Here is a 27,817-nt window from a genome sequence, read left to right on the forward strand (position 1 = left end):
TTCCACCTGAAGAAGATAAAGGGTGAGTGAAAACAGCAAGCCACTGAGAAGGGGACAGGAAGCCCTGAAGCTGAGAGACCTGCATATTTCAGTTTTTCTTTTTCCCCTCAGTTAAATTAGTTCTGGCCATCAACATGCTGTTTAGTGTGCCCATCTATCTGACATGCTGATAATTACGTGGTAACGTTAATTGATTTTATTATTGAATAACACAAGGAAAGTCTTTCTCCCATGAGTTTGTATCTATCAATTCCAGTATATGATAGCATTTATCCCATGAAAACTCACTATTAGCCTGACATTTTTCCTGGTATTTTGAGTTCACCTTGGAAATTCAGGTTAGTCAGGATCCTACATACCCCCATCTGCCCACCCCCCAAATAAGAAACAGACCTATTATCCCAAGCAAAATGTCCACTGTGAATACAAAAATGAGGACATTTTCCAAAATGTTTATTTCTGCTATACTCCTCTCTCTCAGCTCCACATCCGTCCATCCAAGCTCAGCTTTATAATATTGGGGCTGGAATTCAAAAAACACATTTCTCTTTAGCTATCAGGCTCCCTGTTACATCAACAGGGGCTGCTAGAGGGCGCCTGCAAGGCTGGAGGATGGAGAAGGGACTTGCTTCTTCCTGTTCTGCATGACCAAATGGCAGCAAGAGTTTGTTCCAGTTCTCAGCTTTACTTTACACTCCCAGAACCAGCCTCCTCACATCTCCTGAGAGAGGCCAGCACCAACAGAACAGCGCCTTCTCCTCAGGGATCCGAGTTCCAGCTCCTTAGGGCTATTCTTGAACTTCTAGCTTGTGAGGACCCCAATCTCTTCCTTCTGCTCTCCCAACCCTAGAGATGGTGGCTGCTTTCTATGCCACCTCCATTACCCCCATATTCCCCATTTACCTGTTCTGACCTCCAATATCTGTCATATTGATTTCCTTTATTAGCTGTTAAAATAATGTCTCCTTTAGTGTCTACTTTGCCCATCTAATACAGTGCAGTTGAGAGCCACCAATTCGGTTACAATAGCAGTTAAAAGAGCAGACTCTGAAATCAGTCACATCTCAGTGGGAATCCATATCCATTTATGTGGTACCTGATAACTTCAGAAATATTAATTCACCTCTCTCTAGGTTTAATTCTTCTCAATCACTAATTTATTCGATTAACATTTATTGAGCATCTGCAAAGATCCAGGCACTGTGCTAGGCAGTAGAGATACAATATTATGCAAAACATAATAAATTTCTTGACCTCCTAGAACCTTCTTTCATGTGACTCAAATAGATAACATGGGTAAGGCACATGTCATCAGCTTTCCTCTCTATATCGTAACAGGAGAGCACAGACAAATATGGGTCTCGAAGAAAAGTATTTCAACAGCTAGATCTCTTCAGCAAATGAAACGAGTATCTTTTCCTCAACAAGGCTGAAGGTCTCAGTTAACATAATGCCAGGGATTCACTGTATGCCCTGTCCATTCCTCCTGATCAGGGCAAAGAAGCAATGACCTTGTAGCAGGACCCGTTTAGAAAGAAAAGGGACAAACAGCCCTAGAGAGAGAACACTACCAGGTAGCATTTTTTTTTTTTCCCAAAGAAATTCTAATGAGACAGGTATCTGTGATTCCAGGAAGGAGCAACAGGAGTTGCTATGCAGAATTGGGACCCAGAATGGCCATGGCCATGGGTGCCAGTGGGAAAAGATACTTGAAAGCTGCTATTCCGACATCAGTTAGAAAAGTCTTTTTTACCATAAAGAATATATATCTTAAATGAGCCAGAACTTACTTTTTGCTTTCTGCAGTAGGACTATAAACCTAGAGAGGCCAGGGAGGTGATGAGATGGAAAAGAAAGATTCATGATTCCATTTAAGCCTGAATCCAGAGGCCCCAGGCTGTGGGCAAAGAAAAGCTGGAAAGAAATCCAATCTCCATGTTTTGACACAACCCTTCCTTGGTCTTCTGCTGTCTAGACATCAGGCATATTGTAGCAAAGATAGCCAAAGTTCTCATTTGCAAGGAAGTAATGTCTGCAAACCTACTGCGTAGCGAAATTCTTGAAAGCCATGTCTACACCATACTGATAGTCTATAAATGCAAAACAAACTCCTTACCCTCATTTTTTAATTCATTTCGACATCACTATGGCCATCAAAATTTATACTGGGAAAAAACCGCAACCACAGGAAATTATTACTAGAAAGTCTATTTTACATCCTTGCTCAAAGGCCTCATTATAAATAATTTACTATTGCTGAAGAAATTGCGATTTCTATAGACATGAAAAGCCTAGAGAGAGTTTTATTCATAAATAAATGCCAACATTTAAACAATCAAGATAGTTTCGAACTCCAGGACTATTGAAATGAACAATATAGACTGCCTAGGTGATTTATTATGCTTGTGTTTATAGTCTAAATGGAAATATAATTCAGTTCCACCTGAAGAGCCATTATATATGGCCAATCCCAAGAGAAGTACTTTGGATAAGAGGCGATAGTTCTGTTTTTCCATTTCAAACAAATTATTATTTTTGTATTTAGGACATCACCCAGGCAATTCCTTTCATGACTTGTGGAACCCCTGAACAATTAAAAAAATTATAAGGTGAAAGAAGTAGGGGACAAATGCCAAATTCAAAATGATCCACGGAGTGCTGAAGAACCCCCAGAGAGCACTGCTGTCTCTGACAGAAGGCGAAATAATCCCTTCTGCTCAGGAAAACATAAATGAGCAGTGAGTATGCATCACAGCAAGAACATTATTACCCAGCAGAGGCAACCTGCTACAGACTTCATCTCCAAACAAGCCTCCTAAGAGGAAAAGTGAGCAAAAAGGTGCCTCCTGAAGAGATGGAGCAATATCACCTAGCACATGTCTTCACTGTGGCTCATGGCTGTCTTCCTTCTTATCCCCCTTACCACACATTTAGTTCAGTCGGGGAGTGGAAGAACCTGTTTGTTATACATTCTTGGACTTGGCATATGATGCCCTGGCAGGTGAGGGAAGAGGGGCTCTGGTCTATCAAGAGAGCCCCTGGAATTCCTGGGCTTACATACCATCTAGGCCATTGTGATGACTGTAGTTTCTTTTCCCCAAAATGCTCAGGGATGTGTGGTTCGGGGTGGTTAGCATCCTCTTGGTAGTTGGGGTTTGCAGGCTTGGTGTAGATCGAATTACATTAGGTTTCTTCGAAGGATGGATCTCTGACAGGGGGAAAAAAGGTTTCTCAGCTCAGAACACGGCATTAAAAATCTCTGCATGAACTTCACCGGCTAATAGACACACATCTTATTTCTTAATGAGCTGAGAGTCAGTTCCTTATGAGCCAGCCTGTTTTCTCAAGGACTTGCATAATTAATCAGCTTCAAGTGCTGTTACCATGGCTGCTTTACTTATCAAAAGTGAGCTGGTTCTTCCCTGCTAGCTGGGGTCTGAGCTTCATGTTATGAGTACAAGAAGAAGAAGAAAAAAAACACTATAGAAGATCACTTAACACGAGATTTACTAAGTAAAAATAAGGCATCTGACTTTCAAGGTATTCGAAATTCAAAAGTTATCTGGAAAGGTAGCCTCAGAGAAGACTGCCTCTGTGTTCTATCAAACCAGAACTTAGCATGCAGCATGTCTGCTGTGGAAGAGCTTTCTGAAAAACAGGATCCTCCTCTGGCTCTGCGACCAGGGTATAGGACCAGAGTAGATCACTCCTGGCCCAGATCATTTCGATGTAGATGAAATCTGACACCAAACCAAAACTAGGGTCAAGAGGCAGTAGATAAAAAGCTTCAACTGAGGGTAAATCACAAAACCATAATGTGTATGTGGCATATGCGTGTTTGCATGAAGTATGTTGTTGTTAGCTGCATAGCCCAGAATTGCTTGTACTTTCTGGACAGAGTCAACGGACAGAAATGGCAATACTGCGGGAATTACATTTAAGGACCTCAGTCTATTACTGGGCAATCTCTTCTCCAAAGCTAAACCTGCTCACTCAAACCCCAGTGTGCCAACTATGCACAAGCCAGGATATCAGGTGAGGGCCAGCATATCAGCCTCATTTACTGAAATTTAGGAAGAGCCATTAGGATTATTAGAATTACTACATCTTGTTCTGGTGAAAATCCTACACTTGCCAAAATTTAGGAATGGATCAAGTGATTTTTTTTTTTTTAACATAGCATTAGCCATCTGCCAACCTCATTTTTCATTACAACCTCTACACTCTGTGCTCCAATCAGACCAGCCAACCTGCATTCCTTGACATTTTCAGGTCCTTGACTCATTGAAGGCTTTGTTTATCTGGATTTCTTGGCCTCATAAGGGGAAAAATATTTACTTTTTTTCTATCTGTTCAAATCCTACATATCTTTCAAGGCTGAGATCAAATATTACTTTCTTCAGTGTTAGGCTGCCCTAACACTCATCAGAAATAACTACTCCTTCCCCCAAGTGCCCAATGCACATTACCTGTAATTCTTTTATACGATCCAATCCTCTGTTTAGCTGTCCTGACCTGTGTGCTTCCCCAGTAGCCTAAGGTTTTTGAGGACAAGGCCTTATTTGTCTTGGCATTACCTTATTCATCTTTGGCTTATCTGACTAGGGACAAAGAACAATTTCCCCACAGGGGAATACACAATTACCTGTGGAAATGCTAATATGCAATGTTATATTCTCTTTTTTATGATCAGAAACTTTCCCTTACAGGTGAGAAAGGGCTTCTAGGATTAGGTCCTGCAAGGGAAGACAGACAACAAACTTCAAGGACTTAACCACCATGACCTAGGTCATACCTATGATAACCATGTGATATTTTCAGGGGCTATTAAAGCAACCCTTTAGCCTCTGAAGAATAAAATAAGAAATAAGGTGGCAGAATAATATCAAAGAGGCAGCTGTGAGCTTCTGACTCCTAGCAGGCTCTGATGAGGTCCAGATAATATACCAAGCTCAAGGCTACACTTTGATTTTTAAAAGATTGGATGTCTGAAGTTTGAACACTTCATAACTATAAATTCTGACAGCAATAAAGTTCAATGCAATTCTAAGTACATATTTCATTTTTACCGAGAAAATAAAAAAGTAAGAATATTAGCACAAAAACATGCCATTATAGCTTTTAGATATATTAGAAACCATTATTTTATAAATTATTTCTCTTAAAATTATGCAAAAAAAGAAAAAAGGAAAAGAGGTTATTGCCTAGTAATTGTTTATACTATACCTTAACTGTGATATTTCAACATGTAAATGGAACCATCATTTGGCAACTTTCAGAAAGCAATAAAAATGCTCCCCTTTCAACGTAACCTTAATTGGCACATCAAAATTAAATATTTTTAAAGGTAGGTTAAAAATCAATTTTATTGTATTTAAAAAAAAAAATAAACCAATCCTCTAAGAGTTGGAAATAGTGGAAGGATCTAAATCAAAATATTAAGACCATTCATCCTCTAATAATTTATTGATTCTTATTTTCCTCTTTTTGCTTAATCTGTATATATATCCATAAACATACATTGCATTTTTATTCAATGACTTTTTTTGGAAAAAGTAAACACATCATAACTGGTGTGTCTTGTATTTTGGTAGTAAAAGTTTCTAAAACAGAAGAAATTGATTATGCATATGAAAGTATCCAATCTCAGCCATTTGAAAGGCTTGAATTTAGTTGAGGCATGTCAATTTAGAATAGCCAACTATTTATAAGATACAGAAATTGTTCTTTGAGTTTGTCCTCTATCAGCAAATACGCACCTAAATACCCAATGATGCATGCCAAAGGTTTCCTAGTGCTTTTGCTTTTCAGTGGACTTCCAGATAGTTCGGCATGTCTGTCTGCATCTGAGGAGAGAAAGAAACACGGAGACAATCAATGAGGCTAATTTCTCTCCCTATACTACACACACCGCAGAAACAACAGATACAAGTGGAAAACAGTGCAAAATACCCACCAGATCCCTGCATAATTTCCTTTTGGGTTTGAGAAAACCATTTCCAGTTCTGGTTCCAAATTACTGAATGAAAAATTTACCTGGAGAACACTCACTTTAAAACCCCATGAGCGTCGCTAACACACATCTTACACACATATATTGTGGGTGTCCATCTGCAAAGCAATGGAAATATGCTTCCTTCCTAGCCGTGGCCTTTCTACATTAAAGTAAAAAAGTTTCCATGAAATACAAAGTAGACTCAATCCTATATTAGTAAGATTAATCTGGCATGGAAGACAAAAAAGACAGCTGGTAAAGATAACCCACTTAGCCATCCCCGACCTAGATGGAGTGGTTCTCCACTGAGAAGTCTTTGTCTAGCTTGGAAAACTAAATTCCATTAGATGAGAGCCTCACAAGGGTAAAAATGGGCCATTTGGCTTTATCACTGGGTTTTTATCCTTCATATCTTACTATGATGTCATTGGTGCTGAGATTTAAAAGGTCACCTGTATGCAGAGTATTTCATCCAATAGTCAGAACTGGCAAGATATTGTGAAGAGGGATGTTAGTTCATAAAAGTTCACATCACACCCCTGATAGCCTACCATGACATTTCAGACATAGAAAAATAAAGCATAAGCACACTCCCTGCATTTCAATTAGCTGTCATTAGAAGAAAAGATGTGGAACATGGCCACCTCTCATACCAGAGTTGTTATAAAAAGTTTGAAGGGACAAAAAATGTGTATCGAAGTTCCTTTAATTTGCAGATATTGTCATAAAGCTTAACAGAGTAGTTTCAGCAGATATGGGTCTAGTATGTTTATGCCTTTTCCCCACCTTCAAATGTTGGACATAAATGTCCTACAGGTTTTCTGATTCTACTAGAGAATTTGTCCTTTCACAGGCTGAGACCATATTTTTGGGCATATATACACAGGAAATTTCCTTTGACATTCACAGGAATTCTCTGCATTATGAGTGTGTTCAAACGCACAATTCGATCTGGAACCTCAAATAATGTAAAATTGAAAATTAACTGTTTCATAAGCTCTAGCCCTCTTTCACCAAGCCCTTTTCTTAGAACTATTAAACAGAAAAGTGGGAAAATAGCATTTTAAAAAATATTTAAAAAGACAAAGCATATGCCCTTGAAAAGATCCTCAAATAATAGGAATCTGAATATGTATCCCAAACATCGGCTAATTATCATGCAACCACTGACAACTATAATGACTCTTATTTCTTTTCCTCCTATTCAACTGGTTTCCTTTGAGGGGAAAAAATTAATGAGCTGTGAAGATTTTCACCTATTGTTGAGTAATAAAGAAGATACAGGTAAAAACATAATAAGCATATTTTGGAAGAGTAATCTAAAGAAACATTAAAAAGCAGCTCAAATCCTTCAAAGATCAAACACCTGTCAAATGACTGAGAGAAAAAAAAAAAAAACCCCCCCAAAATAATAAAAACACACAAAAAACAAAAGCTATATGGGAGAAGAACAAAAAACTCTCTTTTCTATTAGTAAAATTAAGCTTGACTGAATCATCTTATTTTCTCAATGTTTTGAAGAGGCAATTGCTGTATTATTAGTAATAAGATTAACTTTGCTGTTTATTCCAGTCTATAAAGACCAAAGAAAAACTGCCAATGTGCTGCAATTGATGGACTCCCATATATTCATCACCTTGACAGGAATAAACAAATCCATCGAAAGTCACCAACACAATACCCAAAGATATTTCACTTTAAACTGTACTAATCTGCTTTTAATTTCTCATTAGTTAGATTATGTGATGTGCCAAGTGACAATTTACAGAGCACCTGAGTGGGAGACCAAAGCTCTTTAGAAGGATCCATATTCCACTAATCTTCATTATATTTTTTAAAAAGTAGTAAGTGGCAAGGATTATCAATCTCAACTATGAAGAAATTGGGACAAAAGGTGCTAACACTATCTAGTCTCTGTTTAATATAAACATTGCAGCCATTCAGTGATATATACTGAATACAAATAGGAAAAATACATTCTGCCCTGAAGGAATGATCATAAACATAAGATTATCAGGTCCACACTTGACTTGATTAAAAAGAAGCTTGGACTGCACTCAAGACCAGGCCAGTGGTGACACTTATTACTCAGTCTGGCTCCCCAATTGCTCATCTAACAATTGAAACAGAGATAATTCACTAGTATGCATTAAAAGTACACAGATAAAAAAAAAAAGCAACCCGAGGAATATCCAAGAACCCAGAAGGAATCGAAACCTGCCCAGAGGGAGAACAACTACATCTCACTCAAATTATTTGACTGAACACAAGGCACTAATATTACTTTGGCTTCTGAGATGATGATCTACATCTCCTTGAAGTAAAACTGGGAAAAGTTACTTTTATTGAAACTCATGGTCATTCTTCCAAACTGTTTTGGAAATATTAAGAGAGAAAATGAAATAGAAAAACTGCAAAAGACAACACTGAATTAAAATTCACAAAAACATCTCACATGGGATTTCAAGATTGCTGTCAAAATAAAACCATCTACAGAATTTTCTTTTAGGAATTGTAGAGGCATTTCTAAACAAGACATAAAATCCAGGTGCCATTAAAAAAAGAGATAAATTCAACTATGTTTTTTAAAAAATAAACAAAGTGAAAGACAAATGAGGAAATATTTGCATCACATATCTAAGATCAAGAGCTAACTTCCTTAAAATATAAAAAGTTCCCAGAAGTTGACAAGACTTTTACCTAATAGAAAACAGGCTGGGGGCAAAAACAGTTGACAGAAAAAGAAATACATACGGTTTTCAAATATATGCAAAGACTTTTGTCTCATTTAAAATGAGAAATGCAAGCTAATATAACTTACATGTCACTTGTTATCTAGTTAAGTATTTCAAAGATGGATAACTCTGCTGGCAAGATCCGGGAGAAACAGGCATTTTCTAGACATTGTGGGTGGGAGTGTAAACTGTAGTTTTCTGAGGGCGACTGGGCAGCAACTAACAAAATTCAGAATGCATGTTCCGTGACCCAGATCTTTTACTTTTACGAATCTCTAAAGTACATTCGCATTTCACGTATCAGTATGAAATGATATCCATATAAGAATATTTGTTGCAGCATTACTTTCAGTAGGAAATTGGAAATAACCTAAAACTTCTTGTTAACTTTTAAATAACAATTTCTGAAAATTTAAGTTAACCTAATTTTAAAAAGTAATCCAGAATACGTCTGGATACCTCTGAAGAGGGTAGGAATGGGAATGACAATGAGATTTGTAACCACTTCTGTATCTTAAGAAAAATTTAAAGTATCCACTCAAAAACAAATTTTTAAACTATCAAAATTCACAAAATAAAAACCCAAACTGTTCTTTCCTAATGTTAGAGCTTAAAACCTCACAAGTTTATACAATCATTAATAGTAACTTTTGCTGAGAAATCTCTAGACTCATTAAATATATAACGTTCCTTACGAATATTCGGCTTTGGGATACTTCAAACAGAAAAACAATGGCTCCGGATACCTCTTGAACTGGGGAATGATGCTGTCATTCAAGTCTGGTGTGTTATCAACTCAGAAACCACTTACTGACCAATACAAGCTACAAAGGTGGCAGGTAAATCATTTGGATCCACTTCTCTAAGACCTAGCTTCATCTATAGAATACTGCTAATACATCTCCTTCTATCTCAGTCTTTGAGGATCTTGAATTTTAAATAGTAACTTTGTGCTCATCAGGTGTTGAATGATTTTATAGATCTTTGGCAAAGTCATCTGGTAACTCAGAGGTAATGTCTGATGGCAATAACAAAGGAAAAACACCATTATCACACCTAGGCTTTTTTTTACCTAAGAGATAGGTATCAAGGGGAAGAAGAGACAGGCTGTCTGAAACTTAATGCTGTGTTATAGTCATGCTGTCGGTCTGCAAATCTTGTTGAGGATACAGTACTTTTCTTTATGCAATGTTTGGTTTTTGGTCTACCAAATGCATTTTTAATAAGCACTATCTATGTAGTAGAATGGACTCAGGCATTCTACTGTTAGTAAATTTTGGCATGGACTTACATATTCACACATAGAGGTAAATTAATTAAAATGAATAGATATGTGGGGAAATTGGTTTCAAAAAATCATTTCATATATATTTCACACACACACATTTTTAAACATGTTGGTCATACTACATACTTCTACCAGTGTTTAGACTATTTTTAAATTTTTATTTATTTTCAAGATTAGAAAAAGTAAGATTTATTGAAGTACATTTCAAGGAACAGGCTACACCAGAGAGGGCTATAGCTTAGAATACTTAAAATAGAAAATATATTCCCATGGTTCAAGATTGAAAGTCTAAAAGGATGTACAGTATTGTCTCCTTCCGAATCCTCTTTCCCCCAGCCTCCCAATTTCCCTTCCTAGATGCTATCACTTCTTTACACATATGCAAAGATTCCTTGTTACTATACTGTAGTCCTTAATATTGGTTCCTTAATGAAAATAAAGGACAGAGTGCTGCCGTAAAATAAATTTCTTCTGAAACAAGGATTAACTTTCAAGTTAGGAACTCGGTTATGAGTATGCTCTCCCGCATCTGAGAAATTTTTCTCCTTAGCTCCCTACCTCTTCACTCTTATGCAGTATGTCACTCTATAAGCTCTGAGAATGACACTGCTTGTGATGGTGCTACTGAAGAGGGTCAACTTTTATAGTGCTTATAAGAGAAAGAGGTTCAAGTTCACAGGGAAAGGTCCCAATATTATGATGTATTACTCTAAAATGCGTTAATTAGAGCTCTTGATCTATCAACATCTTTAGAACTACAAACTTTTATCTGAAAGTACATTCATACTGAATGACAGTGATTCTTGACTTTTGGGTGAAGGGCGGGGTCACCAGTGCCTTTGAGAAACCAAGAAAAGCTTACAAAAATAAAACACACTTAAATACTCCTACTGGTCCAGAGACATGGTTGCTTAAGTACACCAGGCTATTAATGCCTAATCTCCTGCATAACAAGCCAGGATCACGGGATCTGCTGAAGCGGTTGTAGTAAGGTACATATAAGAAAGATGACATTAAGAATCAATCAGATGCTAGGAAGCGTTCATTAGTTGGTGTCTAAAAAAAATAACTGAGTAGATGTTGCTGAAACTATAATTTTAAATTTCAAGGTGAAATTAATTATTCTGAGAATCTAGTTCTATATGTAACTCAGCCAATAAAGCTAAATACAAAATATGTTATTGTTAATATCATTACTATAGCTAGCTATATGTTTGTAGAAATAAAATACAGGTAATTTAATCTTTACCCCCTCCCTTTTTTAAGCAGCATGGCCTTTCAGTTGAGAGGAAAAAATTATATGAGAAAACAGAAAATTATACTTCATTGAAGAATAATAAAAATAAAGACAATTTGCAAATTCACTGAAAAATAGAAGAGCCATGAGAAACAAAAGCTTCCTCAGAAGCCAATTTAGTTGGTAATGGTTGCTTTTCCATTCATAGGAACAAAGATGATACTGGATCCCAATTTTAATGGAAGAATTTCATTCATTTTCTTTCTCAAATATTTTATTATTCTTTTTTATTTAAGAAATTATATATAAAAGTATGTTTTATTTAGAGGAATATATTTCCAATTCTTTTAAGATGGATTTAAAAAGTGGTAATAGCATAAACCCATGAACTCAGAAATGCTGGTACAAAACCTCAACGTAAACCTAAATTCTCAAACATATGAGTCTAATGTAGCTAAATTTTCTCTCCATGGAACTCAGAGATTACTTCCAATTTCCACTCCCTTTACAAAGTACTTTTCTTCTTCTTATAAAGCTTTTACCTGTAAGTTTTAAAGCCTTGGATTGTTCTGCTGAAAATTATCTTTAGGAACGAAATGTTTTTGAACCAGTACTCCTTTTATGAATACCCTCTTTAAATCAAAATGGAATATCTCATCATAAGAATTTTCTTATCTTACAGATAAAGAAAAGCAAAGACTGAATATCTTTAAGATTTCTTATCTGTTAAGCCAGACAGCGAAATTTCTCATCTTTTAGGGGAAAAAAGTTGCATAGCTATAACATGCTAGTCAACAATGTGACTGAAAGTAGCAAGACTAAAATGAGAGCTAACACACAAATTATAAACACGTTCAGGGGTACACGGTAATAACAGAACAATCCACAATTCACTGGTACATATGACCTTTGTTCTAACAAAAAATTGAAACACAAGCAAGGCTGAATGCATTGAAAATGAGAGAAATAAAGTCATGTAAATGTTATATGGTAATATGTAAATATAATTATGAAATGGAAACCAAATTGGACAAACAAGAAGAAGGCTGAAACACAAGTTCGGACACTAGCTTGTCCGAACTTGCTAAATGTATATTTTCAGAAAATTCACCCAAGACTTTAAAATTAATTTAAAATTTGTTGTGAAGCACTGTGAATTTCCACAATATCATATGATAATTAGAAAAGGTTCATGGGGAAATGAGAGGTTTACAAAGACAATATTTAATTAGTGTAAACTGGCAAATTTTATTCAAACATAATGAATCCATGTTAAGACTGGACTGTGTGTCTCAGTTATGGAGTTTCACTGTAACCCCACCCTTGGAGATTTATTGTGGCACCCCTTACAGGTCAAAGTGCCTCAATAAGGGCTTCATATATTCCATCACGAAACTCTGGACAGAATCACCTCCCACCAATCTTTTGCTGAGCACTACTCTCTCATAAAGACTGCAGAGGCTTCAATGTTTTCTTTGCAGGCTAGCATAATACAAATGGCAGCAGACAAAAACAGTGTTAAAAAAAATAAACCAAATAAAAGGCTGTACACAAGAACTTATGTTTATTGCAAACAAAACCAAAACAAAACAAAAAAGAGAGAGGGAAAGAGAAAATGGTCAAAAGCACAACACGTAAGGTTAAGAATTTAAAAGCATCTTACATTCTGCCCTAATGGCAGCATAATTAATAGGAACAAACGGCCGTCTTGCTGCCTGCCGCAGCCGGAGGGTATTTTTGCAGACCTGACGAGCAAATTTTGTGAAATATGTAGTGTGAAGGAAGAAAGCTTGACGCGTCTTCACTGCAGACTTTGGGCTCCCAGTGTTTCGGACCGGCATCCCCTGCATGGCCTGGCGAGACATGTGGCTTCTAACACGGGGGTCCTGCAGAATCAGATACCAACAAACACGTGAAGAAACAAAACTGGTCAAAGTGCAGTACGACGTATCATGCTCAAGGAAAAGTGCAATGTTTAAAATCTTCCACTAAAGCATCTATAACTTAATACCCTACCCCAAAGGAAGACAATTTAAAAGTGCATACTTTGGGGAAGGTGGGGAGCAGAGAAGAAAACTGAGTTGGGAGAAGAGGGTGTGATCCTACACTTTTGTGTTTAAATTGACCTTAACTATTCTGAATCACATTCACAATAGTAAAATAGCGCCCAGGGGTTAATTAGATGATAATGATGATGATGATGATTAGCATTGAAAGACTCCTGAGATTTTATTAGCACCCAAAATGAACAGTCTCTCTCTGGCAGGCCTAGGTGGTCGGTATCTACAATCTAAGAGAATGTTTACCACATTCCTATTTCAACTACTGTTCACCTCAAGATTAAGTCCATATCTTCTTCTCCCTCCTATGATAGCCCAGGGGTAGAAAAAACGTTCAATTTGTATTTAAGACTCATTTTCAATAGTATCTAAAGGCTGCAAACTGTTTTCAAAAAAAAAAAAAACAATTAAAACAAACATTTAATTTGTAAGCTTTCTACTTATGCTAATGCCTCCCACACATATTGTTCTTTTGTCTCAGTAATCTCACAAGACAAATATTTTGAATACCTGAAAAGATTTGATTTGTCCCTGCCCCTCTCTTCACTCCCACCCTAAATACTGTGGTGCTGTTTAGCTATAAAAATAGCTTTGTTTGCTTTTAAATTATCCAACACTGTACTTCTGTTTTCAAGGACCGATCCAGCCATTGAAAAACATGACATTTCTCAACGCTAAAAGGACTACTGCTCAGGTACCTCTGCAGCTGGGCTGGGAGATAACTTCTCTTCTTCTGACTGGGTGGGCATTTTCAGGCCTCCGTATTTTTTCCAATAGAGCCAACAGGTTGCACATAATCTACACTGCATATTAGGTGGGCCCCAAGAATACCACTGATGAGACTGTGTAGCTAAAGATGAAGGAAGAAAACAAAGAATGCTATGTAATTTATAACATTAATACTCATATATTCAAATACTTCAAAAATATTCCGAAGCCACTTTCAGTTTACGATGTTATTTTTCTTTCCCCAGCTTACGAGCAAATATGAGTCTAATATACCCATATTTTTTAAGATTCAAATTTCATTAAAAAACATTTATTTCTATATATATCGAATTGCATGTGGCACCTATTTAGAGAGGCTATTAGATAAATAAAGTAGCCTATATTACATGTTGTGCTGCTGAGAAAGTTTTTGTTTGTTAATTAAAAATGTTTTCTCTTGTGTACATTTCTGGAAATAAGTTATCAGAAAGGTATTATTATTATTAGTGTTTAAAGTCTAAATCCAGATTTCCAAACTTATGGTTCACAAACCACCCAGAGTTTAAGGTGCTCAGAGGGGCCCCAATGATAGAGGCAGGAATATGACTGAAATAGGTATCTCTTTTCCATTCCTTTAATTTAATCGATAGACAAAATAATTATTTTAAATTTCTCCCTTTAAAAAAGAGAATTCCTTTCAAGACTACAAGTCCACATTCAAGTGAGCATACGTAGCCAAGATCACAGTATGCTTAAGAACTAGTAATTTGATTGATTTATCATGTAGCTAAACATGGCAAACTTGTGTTTTGTTCTGCAGTCTGAATTACTATCATATAACATTGAAAGAATCCCCCTTTTGAAGTTTGAAAACACTGACACTAAAACATTAAGTTAATGAGGTGCATAAAAATTATTATAACTCTACGTTTGCCTTGGAATATTCTGCCTCAAATCAAAATGTTCAAACAGCACAGCAAGGTGTCAACTAATACTTCACAAACTAATGTCAAAAAAAGAAAATATAGTGATCATAATAATCAAATTGCCTTTTAGTTTATTGAGACCAATACTGTGCACTCATCATGTGTTATTTTTGGAAAACTCCTTACAAGTACCAGCCTAAAAACCTTCTCTCTTAAAATTTAAAAACAAATAATAAAATAAGTTGGTTTTTCTAAAAACACAAATTATAAGAATCCTATATATTAGGCATGGACTTATTTCGGATCCTGAAAATAAAATTTTACTCATATTTAAATATACGTTTTAATGAAATGTAATTTAATATTTGTCAACAAATGTCTTTCACCATACATAATTAACTCACATTCAATTAAAAAGCTGATAAAATGGAAAATATCAACTTCTTTCTATAATGATAAGTCTTACATATATATTATAGTAAGAAAATTTTATGATCGATTATTTGAAAATACGGGTCTAAAAGAAATATTATAAAATTAAAATTGCTTATTTGTCATACACATAAAAATTGCAGAATAATTATTTAAAGAGATATGTGAAAATATATCATGGTGAAAGGGGTCTATAAATCAAAAATAAGAGCGATTAAGCCACTATCATTTGTCTGCGAGATTCTTTTTTCATTTAAGTATATATGAACTGCAAAATCTAAGAATTCCCAGTTCAAAAACATTTTTTGATGCAATCTATGTAAAATCTTGATTAAAAGAGTCTAATTTTCACAAACTGTTTCCCCTTGTGAGCCCATGGTGAAGAAAATGGTTAGACATATACCACTTCTATGAAGTCAGCAATTTGTCTGGCTCACACCCTCCTTAGTTTCAGGAGACATAATTATATGACTTGGTTTTAAAAGCCTTTTCTAATGCTGAAACCTAGTGTGGAGTGTGGAGCAGAGTCACAAATGTCTCTCGTTCCTCTGTACTTAGGGCAGCAGGCTCCGTCTACCCCCAAAGAACTGCTGAGAGACAAAAACTGGACACCAAATAGACTTTTAATAAGCATTAGTTTTCTTCCCTCTCTTATCCCAGGCCACTTAGGTTTGAAGGAAACTTAGATGATAATGTCACCAACACTCCATTAAAAGATTATACCATTGTTTGAGATTTTAAATAAACATAAAAAGTATATCAACTATGTAACAGTTCATCTCAGTAACCCAATATATATAATATGATACTGCCAGCCTCTGGTTGGTTTTTGACATGGCTTAAATACACTGAGACTCTGAACCCCAAACCAAGTACCACAGAACAGCGTCTCCCAAACCAGTACTCTGAGGAAACCTACTTTGAAGACTGTAACTAGCAGTTTATCCACACACAGGTCTTCCCTAAAGAATCATTTGGAGCCTTTAATCTGTCAAAGCATACTGAGAAACTCCAAAAGGGGACCTGGTATATTTCATGGGACCACAGTTTGCACAAAGCTACTATTACAACTCTGAAGGCAGCTTAGCTGACCCCATGACACAGGACCCCATGAAAGCATATCAAAGGAAAGCCAATACCCAAATTGAGTGTGCAGGTGCAAGGTAAGGATGGGCATCTACTCATTCAGAGGCTACATTATCTGCTCTCCGCGAAGTACTGACCTCATGTACCTTGAGAAAGCAGCTCAGCACCTCCCGCCACGGTGCCAGCAGAGTTACCTGCACTTCACTGAAAACAGGGCTTAAAGGGGAAAATAGAGTCCTGTTGGAAAAAACTTACCATAGCAGCTTTCGCAGGCTCTCCCTAAGAGGGGATTCTGTGGCTGGAATGTGGTCCCCACGGCTCCATTCACAGCACCAGGTTTGCCATTGCTGGTGGATATTTGGTTAGGATTTGGTTTGCTGCTTTCAATGAAATGTAAAGTGAGGTATAAAAATGGCTTGTACAACAAGGCAAAAGGCTCTACATTGCATTACTGACTTATCTTAACCACACATAAATAAATGTCTGACTATCTGGTGAAGAAATAAACTGGCACAAATGAACCCAAACCATTCATCTTTACAAAACAAGGACATGTAAAAATGAATCTCTTATGCCTGACACTCACAAAATAAATACAGCCATCTCTGTTCTCCACCCAAATACAATTCCCTTAAGACACTCTCTGATGCATTTGAAAGATACAAGTTATTAAGTTTTATCAGATATCACAAATCGTCCTGAGAAAATAAAATACTTTTTTGGATCAAGTAAATTAAGTTAAAGACATTGTGTTGTGGTCTGAGAAAACCACTGTCCTGTTCTTGCTGACTCTACAGGTTGGCACTCAAGGGGACTGTTCAAAAGCCACATGTTCAACACAGATACTGAATGTCAACAGGGCATATCTCTAGAGGTAACTTAGCATTTCAGGAGATTATGACTGCTCATGATAATGTCTGTTACATGTTTGAAGTTTGAGAAAGATTACAAAGCATTTGAAATTAGAAAAACCAATAAATGCATTTTGAAGTTTTTGTTTTCAAGAAAAATTTTAAGAAGGAAGAAAAAGGTGACATCTATCAGAACTGTACGTGTAAATTTCCCAGAGGCCCTAATTCCTCAGAAATATGTAGCCCAGATTATCTTCGTACTTAGTGTACCAAGACACTTACTGTAGCAAACATGGCTAACTTTTCCCATCTAGAGGAGGCTAACTGCCCTGCTTATATGCCATGCCCAAGAATACTGCACAGGTACACATAGTATGTCCTCAATAATCTAAAAATTCACTTAATATATATGTGTTCAGTATCTAGTAAACAGAAGTGCCTGACTCAAGGAGCTTCCATGGCTCTTTGCTAGACAGAAAATAAGCAAAATAAATTAGCCAATTATTAGTGAGAAATAAATGCTGAATGACTAAACACAGGCGATACTCTAACTTCCCATGGTTACTGAAGTAATGAGAGGTCACAACTGTCAAGACATGGGAGTTTCAACACAGAGTGGGCTCAGGAGTTTCTTCTTTGCTATTTCTCATTCCTACAGTTCCATTTATCAGCAAAAACCTAGCATGTAAACTTGGCCTGATAGTAAATTAAGATTTCTTTCTGGTATTGTTACTCTCACTCTTAGGTGACACCTCGCCACCACCACAGAAGAAATCATTTAACCTCTGAGTGCACCAAGGTCCCTATTCTACAAACAGAGCTATTTATATTTCTAACTTGTACCAGTAATGTATTCTGAAGACAAACTGGTTTTAAAAACACATTTTAAGCCAGAATATATTTCTCTTCATTTTAAAAGGTACAAAATGAAAAGCAGTGATTTAGAATGCCTAAGATTTCCAAAAGACACAATAATATTTCTGATTTTTAAAAACCTACATGTACATAGAAATGCTGGCCTTTGAAGTGAAGTAACTGATATAATGTCAGAATGATGGCCCCAAAAATGAAAATTTCTGACATTTAACCCAGAATTAAATACATGTGTTGAAAAAGAGCTAATGCAAATTTACACAGTTGAGCTGCCTGAAAAAAAGAATAAGAGTAAACACAACTTCAGTTGTTCAAGTGAATCTACGATGTTGTTTGATTGAATAAACTGACCTTAATATTGTAATAATTACAAAATGAAAACAAGTGTGCAAAGACTGAATATAAACTTGCGAATCACTTAAAATGTTTTGCAAAACCAAATACCTACAAATTAATTCTCAAGGGAAAAATGACTGTCAATGTGACCATCTGAATAAACTTTTACTGTAAGACAAACATATAAAAAAGTTTTTAAACCCACATTATATGAAACACCTTTCTTTTATCTAACACCCAAAAACCTTTCCCCCCTGCTCATTTGTGCTCTAGATTCCACTCCTCCTGCCCTCTTGAGAACTTCGTACACTTGATTCTCTTTTCTGGACCCTCCTCATTACTATGTAAACATTATTTCTCCTATTTGAAAAACTCTCCCATTTCCTTATCACGACCTACCCCTCAAAACCAAGAACTCTCTCAACTGCTCTTTCCAGCTAGTCTTCTTTAGGCTGCAAATCTTCAGTCTCTGCAGCTCCTTGGCTCATATGCGGTCCTTACCACTATACTAACGATGACCTCCACGCTGCTAAATTCCTGGGCTATTTTTCACCAGCATCTGACACTGTTTTAATCTCTTTCCCTCCTCGAAACACATCCTTTCTTAGCTTTGATGATAATGTACTCACCTCGCTCTCCTTTTATAGCTATCATACTCTATCTGATATAGGATTTCCTCAAGCTTGGTTCAAGGTACGTATTTCTTACTGCTCTTCCAAACACAATATTATATGTTATTGAAGTTCAGCTTTGTATAGCTAGCCCAGAACTTCCCCTAAGTTTACAACCAATATATCCAAAGTATATTCAACACTTCTTTGTGGACCGAAAACTCAAAATAACCTAACCTGGTTCACTGACAAAGGTGCTTAGCTCGGTGAATTGCATGGCAATCTACCTGGTTGTGCTAGCCAGAAACCTGGGACTCAACCTTGACATCTGACCTCCACTCCTCCATACAAGTCATACAAGTCAATCAATCACCTCCAAGTAGTGTACCATTTCCAGGGCCACAACTCTAGGTCAACTAAATATCATCTTTCCTCTCCAACAACTTCATAACTGGTCTCCTTACACCCACCCTTACTCTCCTTCCCCAAAACATCTCCAAAATACAGCCAGTGATCTTAAAGTACAAATTTGATCATGACACTTCCTTATTTAAAATCCATTTCCACTCTTCATCAGATAGATACATTCCTGGTCCTTGCCTACCATACCAGCCACATAAAATCTATTCTCCATCTTAATACTTGTCACACCGAGTAACATGCTGTTTGGCATCTGTCTCCTCCACCTTAGAATGTAGCCTGTCTTCTTAACCTTTCTACTTCCAGTACTGCTAGGCTCAAAAGAATGACAGTATGAAATAATTCTTAATCTATTATTTGTTTTTAAATATTCTATTTCAGATTTAACTGGGAAATGCTTCAAAGGACTCAGATTCTCATCCAGCTCAATAATGCAGCTCATATATTCTATTTATGTAAATGATTTATACAACTTTTTTTTAAAAAGTATGATTAGAAACCATCTTGAGCTCCAAAAATCATTTACCTAGATCAGGCTTTTGGCATAATAAATATTTTAAGCTTTGTGGATATTATAATTCTGGTGCAACTACTGAACTTTGCAATTGTAGCACAATAGCAGACATAGACAACACATAAATAAATGAATATGGTGAAATATGCTTTTACATTTTTTAAATGTACTTTTCCTTTGATGTGACAGCATTGCAAAGTACAAGAAAGTTGGTATGCTTGCTTTTGAAAATCTGAGACACAAGAATCACAATAGTGTTTTCTTTGGGGAGATGTTCTTTTATAAATTAGTCAAATAAATATATAATTTTCAAAAATATTAGAAACGACTTTGTAGAAAGGGCTTTATAGCTCTAAATAAAAATTACTGACCCTGTAAATTACATGTTATTTGCCTCAGAATGAAAGATTAATAAGAAATATTGTAATTAATTATCTATGAGGGCTCCTATATATAAAAATGTCTTAACATACTAAAATTCAGTAAACAAAGGCTAAGTATAAAACAACTATACTGAGTTCAAAGAATGAGAAAAATCTTGGAGTACATATAACTTTGTAATAAATTTCATTTTAATCCCCAAAGAACATAGGATAGCACTAGATATATGGTGCACGATAAACTAAATTTTCCTGAACAAATGAACAATCTAACTCTAAAGACCTCAAAAAAAATTGGAATTCATTTTAAAACACAGCAAATGAAAAGAAACAGGCATTCATTTTGATGTGACAATGATTTCTAAATCGAAAGGATAACCAATCACAGAATGCTAGACTGAAACAAGCAAAACCTATTCATTGTTTAACATTTACAAAGTATGATTCTAATTACTTTCCCTAACTCTTCCCTCAAGCAAACAATGTAAAATCATCAACCAAATAAACAACATATCTCAAAAGGGCAAAGCGCACTATCCAAACAAATCCATTCTATAACATAGAAATTTCATAAGCTGCTAGCTTTCTGAAACATCTGCCTTGAGTAAGTTTCATAGGTTAGTTTCCTGCCACTCTCTCTGAAGCTATTACAGAAGTAAAGTACATGGCATTCTTCCTCTAGTCCTTTTGTTAGTCTACTTGGGGTTTCTCCCACCAGCCATTTTTCTCTCTAAAAATATTACTGTAGAGGTATAATGGGAAGCAAGTCTCATGCTTTGTAGTGGAAGAAAACAAGATACATAAAGAAATTCAAATTTTGCTGAAAATGACCAAAATGATATCTTTTGTTTTGAAAGAATACCATGACGAATATTTTAAAAGATTTCCATTACTTACTAAGTTGGGATATACACTTGTTTCAGTTTACTCTCAGCTTCTGCTGCTTTTAGACGTTTCTAATTTAAAAGATAGATAAAATAGTTTATATGCAGTGCCTAATAATTATTAACATTTCATTGTTTTTAAAAATTCACTAAAAACGAAATTCAAAAATTGCCATTTAAAAATGTGCATATTTTTAAACTGCAGAAATTTCTAAGAAAACTCACTAGATTCTAAGGTATAAAACTCTAAGTACTGATAACATATTATACATAGATTTAAAAAAATAAAGCAATGAACAACCCCATTTCCCATGTAAGTGAATAAAAAGGACTTGTAAGTAACCATTTTCACTTTTACTTTCTACCTTATTTCTTTTTTGCTTTTCTGGGAGGAAAAAAAAAAAAAATCACACATAATCTTTGCTTTTACAAAAATATCCAGAGATGATTAGTTTTTAAAGTTCATGCAAAAGAAAGAGATAGCAACTATTCTAAGTAAATTAAATAAGAATTTACCCTCAAATGTTGGGAGATATGCAGTAAACTTTAAAGCTTGGCTGAACTCACATCAGATTTTAGGAACCAATTAGGAGCCAAATGCAGGGAAAGGAATGGGAAAAAGATTATGTAATCAAATCCTGAGACTGATCAATACAATAATGAATGCACATAGGGAAGGAAAATAACATATGGTAGCTATCCAAAAAGAAGACAAAGCAAAATATAAGGCAATCTTTCGTCTTCCTAATGAGAAGAAAACAAAAGCATTTAGGGGGACAACTTTAAACTTTTAAGGACGGAGTTGAAATTTCTGAAAATAATTATATCCAAACACTTTTCAACCATCCTTGATGCCATCATGTCCACCCCATCTTTAGGGACTCTTTTTGCTCTGAATAACACGGGTTTTCAGAGCACATAGTCTACCTAAGTTCTCCCTAAGTTGTTTCAAATAAGCACTTTTTGAATTATATATGTCATTGACACTAGAAATATTTCAACAAGCTATTCATGATCTCAACTTACTGTGGTAATTTTTAAAGTGATCCTTTAAAATGTATTTTTATAGCACCCAATACTTGCCACTGTTTAATCACATACTTAGGAAAAATAATGTCTGTGTTAAAGATATTTGCCCTTCTTTACTACTGGTTCTGACATGTGACTAGAAGGATACAAAAAGAGGTACTGATTGAAGTCATTTCAGGAATATGTGCCTTTCCTCTAAAGTAATATTATTTAAAATAAGTAACTTAGAGAGTTACATTGCTTTGAAACATTTGGGATGAAATCAAACAAAACAAAACAAAACAAAAAAAACAAAGAGACTCCCTTCTTTTAGAAATAATTTTGGAGAAAAATTTATGTACAGTACCAAAGCATCAAACCAGTTAAGACTACTACAGTTACATTCCAAGATTTAGAGGATATATCCACACAAGTGTCATATAAGAGATTTCAAAAGATATTTTAAAATATCTCAAATTGTATGGTTGATGACATTCGTCTAAATTTTTGATACTTGATAAAAATAACTTGTTTATAAGGTTTGCGTTAACATCACATCTTAAGTCTTTCCCATCAACTATACTCACAGAAAGACGAAGCACCAGGCACCTGTAAGGAAAATACTGCCTCTCTAGTGGTATCTTTCCCTGGTGTCTTTCCAAAATAGTTAAAATAAATTCCGAAGTCAAAAAAAGTTAAGACTAAAATCTCAAAATATTATCATAAGGATATGAAATCATGTAGTTTAAAATAGTCTAGAAAAGATAAAGCAAACAAAACAAATTTAAAATTAAGTATATTGCTAAGAAATAATAAAATACAAACAGAAAGTTCACTTTAATGCAATCGTATAGGTAGAAATATAAAAAATCACCTGCTGCACGTATCTGTCAGTAGTTTTCCACATGTAATAATATTCAATGATGCTAGTCAATGATTTCCAAGGAAGCTGAAAAAATATTTAACATGATAATGAAAGCAAGTCAGTCAGAGACTCTAATACAACACACTCCATTTCTCATTTCCCATTTTGTTAAAAATTATAAACCTTATGACTGATACTATTTCATGACTTACTCAAAAAAGCTGTTCTTGGACTATAGGTGCAGTTGAAGTACAATTTTTAGAAATGATATTTCAATAGATTTAGCCAGTTACTTTAACTTCCAAAACAGATGCCAGCTACAACTGGGTGTCAGTTGGTCTCTGGCATAATATTTCTCATCCTTTTAAAAACTGTTCTATTTTGACCTATTTTTTTTCCCTCTGTTTTGGAAATAACCTAAATCTCTGAAAAAGAACATAGCCAAGTGTGGTTTTTATTAGAAAAAATAGAAAGCTTGCCTTTGCTATTTTCCATTATTCAAAAATGGACAAATGAGCTCCGACTCATGAGACCCACAACCAAAGAATATATTCAATATGTCCCTCTGTAAAGGGAGATCTGCTGGTTTTCAAGATGCAAATCGAGGCAGATCAAACCTTCAAAAAAAATGACTGATCACATTTACGATTTTTAGCTGTTGTGGCAGATTTTACAGATAGGTGACTCAGCACTCTTTCTCTCTGGCTCCCATCTAGCTGATCCTAATGCACCATCGAGTTTAGAGAGTTAAAATCATGCTTCCCAGACCACACATTACAGCTTGTGACATATGTGTAAAACATCTATGCCACCCTTATCATCTTCACATTTAACTCACCTATATGATATGAAGAAAAAACAGATAGAGTTTAGGGAAGGGAACTTATTTTAAGCTTAACTGAGTGGCAACTCCAACAACAGTTACAAATGTGGTCTCCTTACAGGACCAGATCAGTGCGTCACTGGCATTTGCACTGCAACTAAAGCAAACAGTTTTCTCCAATCCAACAAGCAGGCTAATGGAGTTGAAAAGGTCCGAGGGATGGTTTAAGAACCTTACGGCAGGACCTCACAGGACAGTCACTGGCATAGTCCCCTATAGTTTTAAGCAAGCAAAAACCTCTTCATCTCCTAACTATACTTTTGAGAACTAACCCCCTAGCATGCAATTACCTGGAAGCCTGATAAAAGGAAACCAAGGGACCATATAACCTGAGCATCATCATGATCCATACTTCATCTAAACCATAAAGTCCTAATCAGGCGTGCTCAGCACCACCACATCCTTATCAAAAAGAAGAGTAGGTCGTGAATGCTGAAGTAACATGCCCCAGTATGCCTACTCCTGATGCAGTATCATTTCTCCCTCAGCCCTCACTTCCCTATGACAGGTCAATATGGGAGGGAAAAAACCTGAATGTAGCAGATGGCGTGCGTGATATACTGGCACCAACCAGAATTACATTGCTACAGCATTTCAGTCCTGAGCAAGAGCAGCTCTAAAGCACAGTGAAGAAGGGAGATCCTTTTGGAGGGTGGAACATTAAACATCTGGTTTTCTACTTTGAGGTGAAGGAGAGATGACAAGAAGCACTAAATCCATACCCGTTCATGGACAGTAGTTATTTACTTGTCACAATGATTAGTGACTTGAAAGGAATCATTTTAGAGGGTTGGTAACCATGAGGTTTAGAAAAGAGGCTTGTGGGACAGAGAACAAGATGGGCCCAATTCTTACTCACAGGCGCCCTGTGCAGAGAAGATGCTCATTAGTATCCGGTGAATAAGGTTATTGCCTCTATGGCTATCAGTCAATCAGCCTCTTTTCCTAACTACACCAATGATTGTTGCTCAAAGGATATATAAACAAAGAGGACACAGAGGCCAGGAGACAGAGGTTACACATGGGTCCCACTACATGGCTATCCTCTCACCAAATCTTATCTGATTACTCCAGGTGTCCAATCTGCAAGAAACAGAGTACACTGGGCCTCCAACATGGCACCGTTCCTAGTAACACGTCAGTTACATTAAGACTTTCAGCATCCTTGGAATAACAGCTATCTTCTCACTGAACAGACACCTATTCTAAATATGACTTGCTTTTTCTGCCTATAGTGTACTGGCTAGCAATATCACCCACAGACTTATGAAAGACTTATTCCCACAGACCACTGCTGCTAACCCAGGGCTCAGAACCCTCAGGAAAGAAGGTTTGGGTCACCCTACTAGATTAAGAACTCTGGCATCAAAGGTACTAAAGTGAGAGAATTGTGGGGGAATTAGATTTTGAATGCCAACGAAGGCCTCAGGATGAGTTTCAGAAAAGGAGATAGGAAGACTAAGGAAACCATCCATATTTCCTTCCTTGCTTGGTATAATTATTTTCCTTCTGCACCCCAATTCCCTTTCAATTCATATAAGGTCTGTTGTTGGTAGTTTTATCTTTATAATTTAATGCAGAAGCTATAAGCTATAAAGACGAGGTTGTGGCTAAAACTAAAGGATGAATACACATCAACCAGAGAAGAATGCTGTAATATTAAATTTGGGGCTCCCCATTTGAAGAAATAGTACCACAGTTTCTATTAATTCAGAAATAATTACTATTGTTTAAAGTCGATGTATAGAAAAGAAGCATGTACAGATAGCAAGGACAGATGTTAAATAGCCAGAGAAGTAGGTAGTGGCAGATACTATCCATCCATTTCCAACTCAATTCTAGCTTCCTTCCTTAAGGAAACTTAACTGTTTCCAAATACCTTAGACTTATGGGCCAGGCTAGCCAAGCAGACAAAAATGACACTGAGATATGGAAGTGAGCAATAAGAGATGAGACCGCATGCAGGGAGACTGGATAGTTTGGCAAGAACAATGACTGAGGTACCATGCTCTTCTGGGCCATCTGTGTTGACCTTTCTGCCGTCGATGCTTGACATCATGGATGCTAAGCAGCAGAAGGCATGGTTGCTTCCACTGTTACTGGACGAGTAGCATCCAAACCTAGTTCTCTAGTCTTCCTAGAGATTCTATGAGAAACTAATATCCTATATTCCTTTCTACTTATATTAGATATAGTGAATTCTGTACATAGTAACTAAGAACTCTAATATAACCTATACATTTATTCTTTATTCTAAACAAGATGAGGTTGAGTTTCTCTCACCCATAATCAAAAACACTCTAGCTAATACAAAAATTGTTAAGAAGTGAAGTATTCGAAAAACAGCCCCTAGAGATGTGGCATTTATTGACTAAGGTGAAGCAGAAATCAAGCAAGACTGGTGGTAGAGGCAGCAGACACTGTAATGGGGTCTCTGCTAGCACGTTGCCATTGTGAGGTTAGATATTGCTCTTGGCTTTACACGTCCTGGCCATGAAGCATCTAAACTTGGATCCCTGGAAACTCCCAAAAGTTCTGTTAGCTTTCTAACACCCTGTAATAAACCTCTTTCTCCTTAAACCAGCTCACTCAAATGGATTCTGTTGTCTCTTTTCCAACTTCCTTCTAGATCACTTTCCTATAATCAAAGGCTAGAAATCCAAACGTTATATTTTCAAGACTCTCTTATGATTTATTTCTTCCAGTCAGATATATGTACATAAGACCTAAATTCAGAAGTGAATTAAGCAGGATTAAGAGAGGATGGTGCGCAAGGCATCAATCTGCTGCAGCTGAACAAGGAAACATAAAATTGTTCTAAAGTCAAAAGCGTGGCTAGAGGTGTCCTCATCCAAAGATCATGGTTAAAGCAGTGTAATACTGGAGTAGAAGTTAGGCCAGAAGCTTCCCAGTTTCCCTAAGAGGCAGAGGAATGAGGCGAGCGCTTGTGGGCCATTTCTGTGGAGTTGTTCTTAAGTCTAGCCTGGGGGCCTACTTCTCTAACCCTATCAATGATTTTAATCACCCAATTTCCAAAATTATATCCCATTCTGTTCAAAATAGCTCCTATAATTTTGTTATCTGCAACTGAAACCATGATGCTACAACTTCTAGGAAATAACCTTTGCTAAAAAGAGTTTCTATGGTGATGGACTAAATTACATGAAGAAGAAAGGCTTTGCTATTTTGCACTTTGAACTTTTCAGGTTACTTTACGTATTTCAGGTTCTGCTTCTATTTAAGATGTAGAAATCCACAAGAGAATGTCATTCTGTCTAAAAATGAGGAAAAAAATCAGATAATCTATAAAACCCTAACAATTCTTGAGTCTATCCAAGAGCTAAGGTTATGAGACTATCAACTGAATTCCAAAGTCACTCTGAGGAGAGACAGGACTCACGAACTATTTTTACTTTGGCAAAGGACAAAAGAGACAGGTAACCAATAAAAATGAAGGTAAAAAGAAAAAATTAAAAATTTACCAAATAACTAAGGTCAACAGTGGGACAACTGTTAACATCTATGGAGGCTCTAGACACAAGAGAAATCCACACACATTTGCCACAGATCTCATTGTAAAGAACTGGGCCAGAGCAGAAAACCTGAAAAAGCCCCCAATGGTGGTGATAAAAATTTGAATCTACACAAAGAAATGAAGAGGGGCAGAAATAGTAAAAAATTTTAAATAAATACAATAATGATAAGTAAGCAAAAATTTATATAAA

At 36.1% G+C, this 27,817-nt stretch overlaps 1 protein-coding gene across 3 annotated transcripts in view; it reads right to left on the bottom strand.

The window, feature by feature from the left end:
• The window catches only part of MTA3 (metastasis associated 1 family member 3), a 135,017-nt gene that overhangs the window by 5,651 nt on the left and 101,549 nt on the right, over positions 1–27,817 (bottom strand). Inside the window, exons 10-16 of one of the 3 annotated variants that reach the window (XM_023531307.1) lie at positions 23,219–23,293; positions 21,350–21,408; positions 16,723–16,844; positions 14,014–14,165; positions 12,919–13,141; positions 5,760–5,846; positions 3,062–3,208 (exon numbers count right to left, since the gene is read on the bottom strand). In XM_023531307.1, coding sequence (XP_023387075.1) covers positions 3,062–3,208; positions 5,760–5,846; positions 12,919–13,141; positions 14,014–14,165; positions 16,723–16,844; positions 21,350–21,408; positions 23,219–23,293 — 865 coding nt within the window. Of the gene's footprint in view, positions 1–3,061; positions 3,209–5,759; positions 5,847–12,800; positions 13,142–14,013; positions 14,166–16,722; positions 16,848–21,349; positions 21,409–23,218; positions 23,294–27,817 lie in introns of those variants that run through there. The other 2 variants (XM_011361354.2, XM_011361352.1) reach the window with 2 other exon arrangements.

Source organism: Pteropus vampyrus, unplaced genomic scaffold (genome assembly GCF_000151845.1).
Source record: "Pteropus vampyrus isolate Shadow unplaced genomic scaffold, Pvam_2.0 Scaffold66, whole genome shotgun sequence".
Lineage (NCBI taxonomy): Eukaryota > Metazoa > Chordata > Mammalia > Chiroptera > Pteropodidae > Pteropus > Pteropus vampyrus.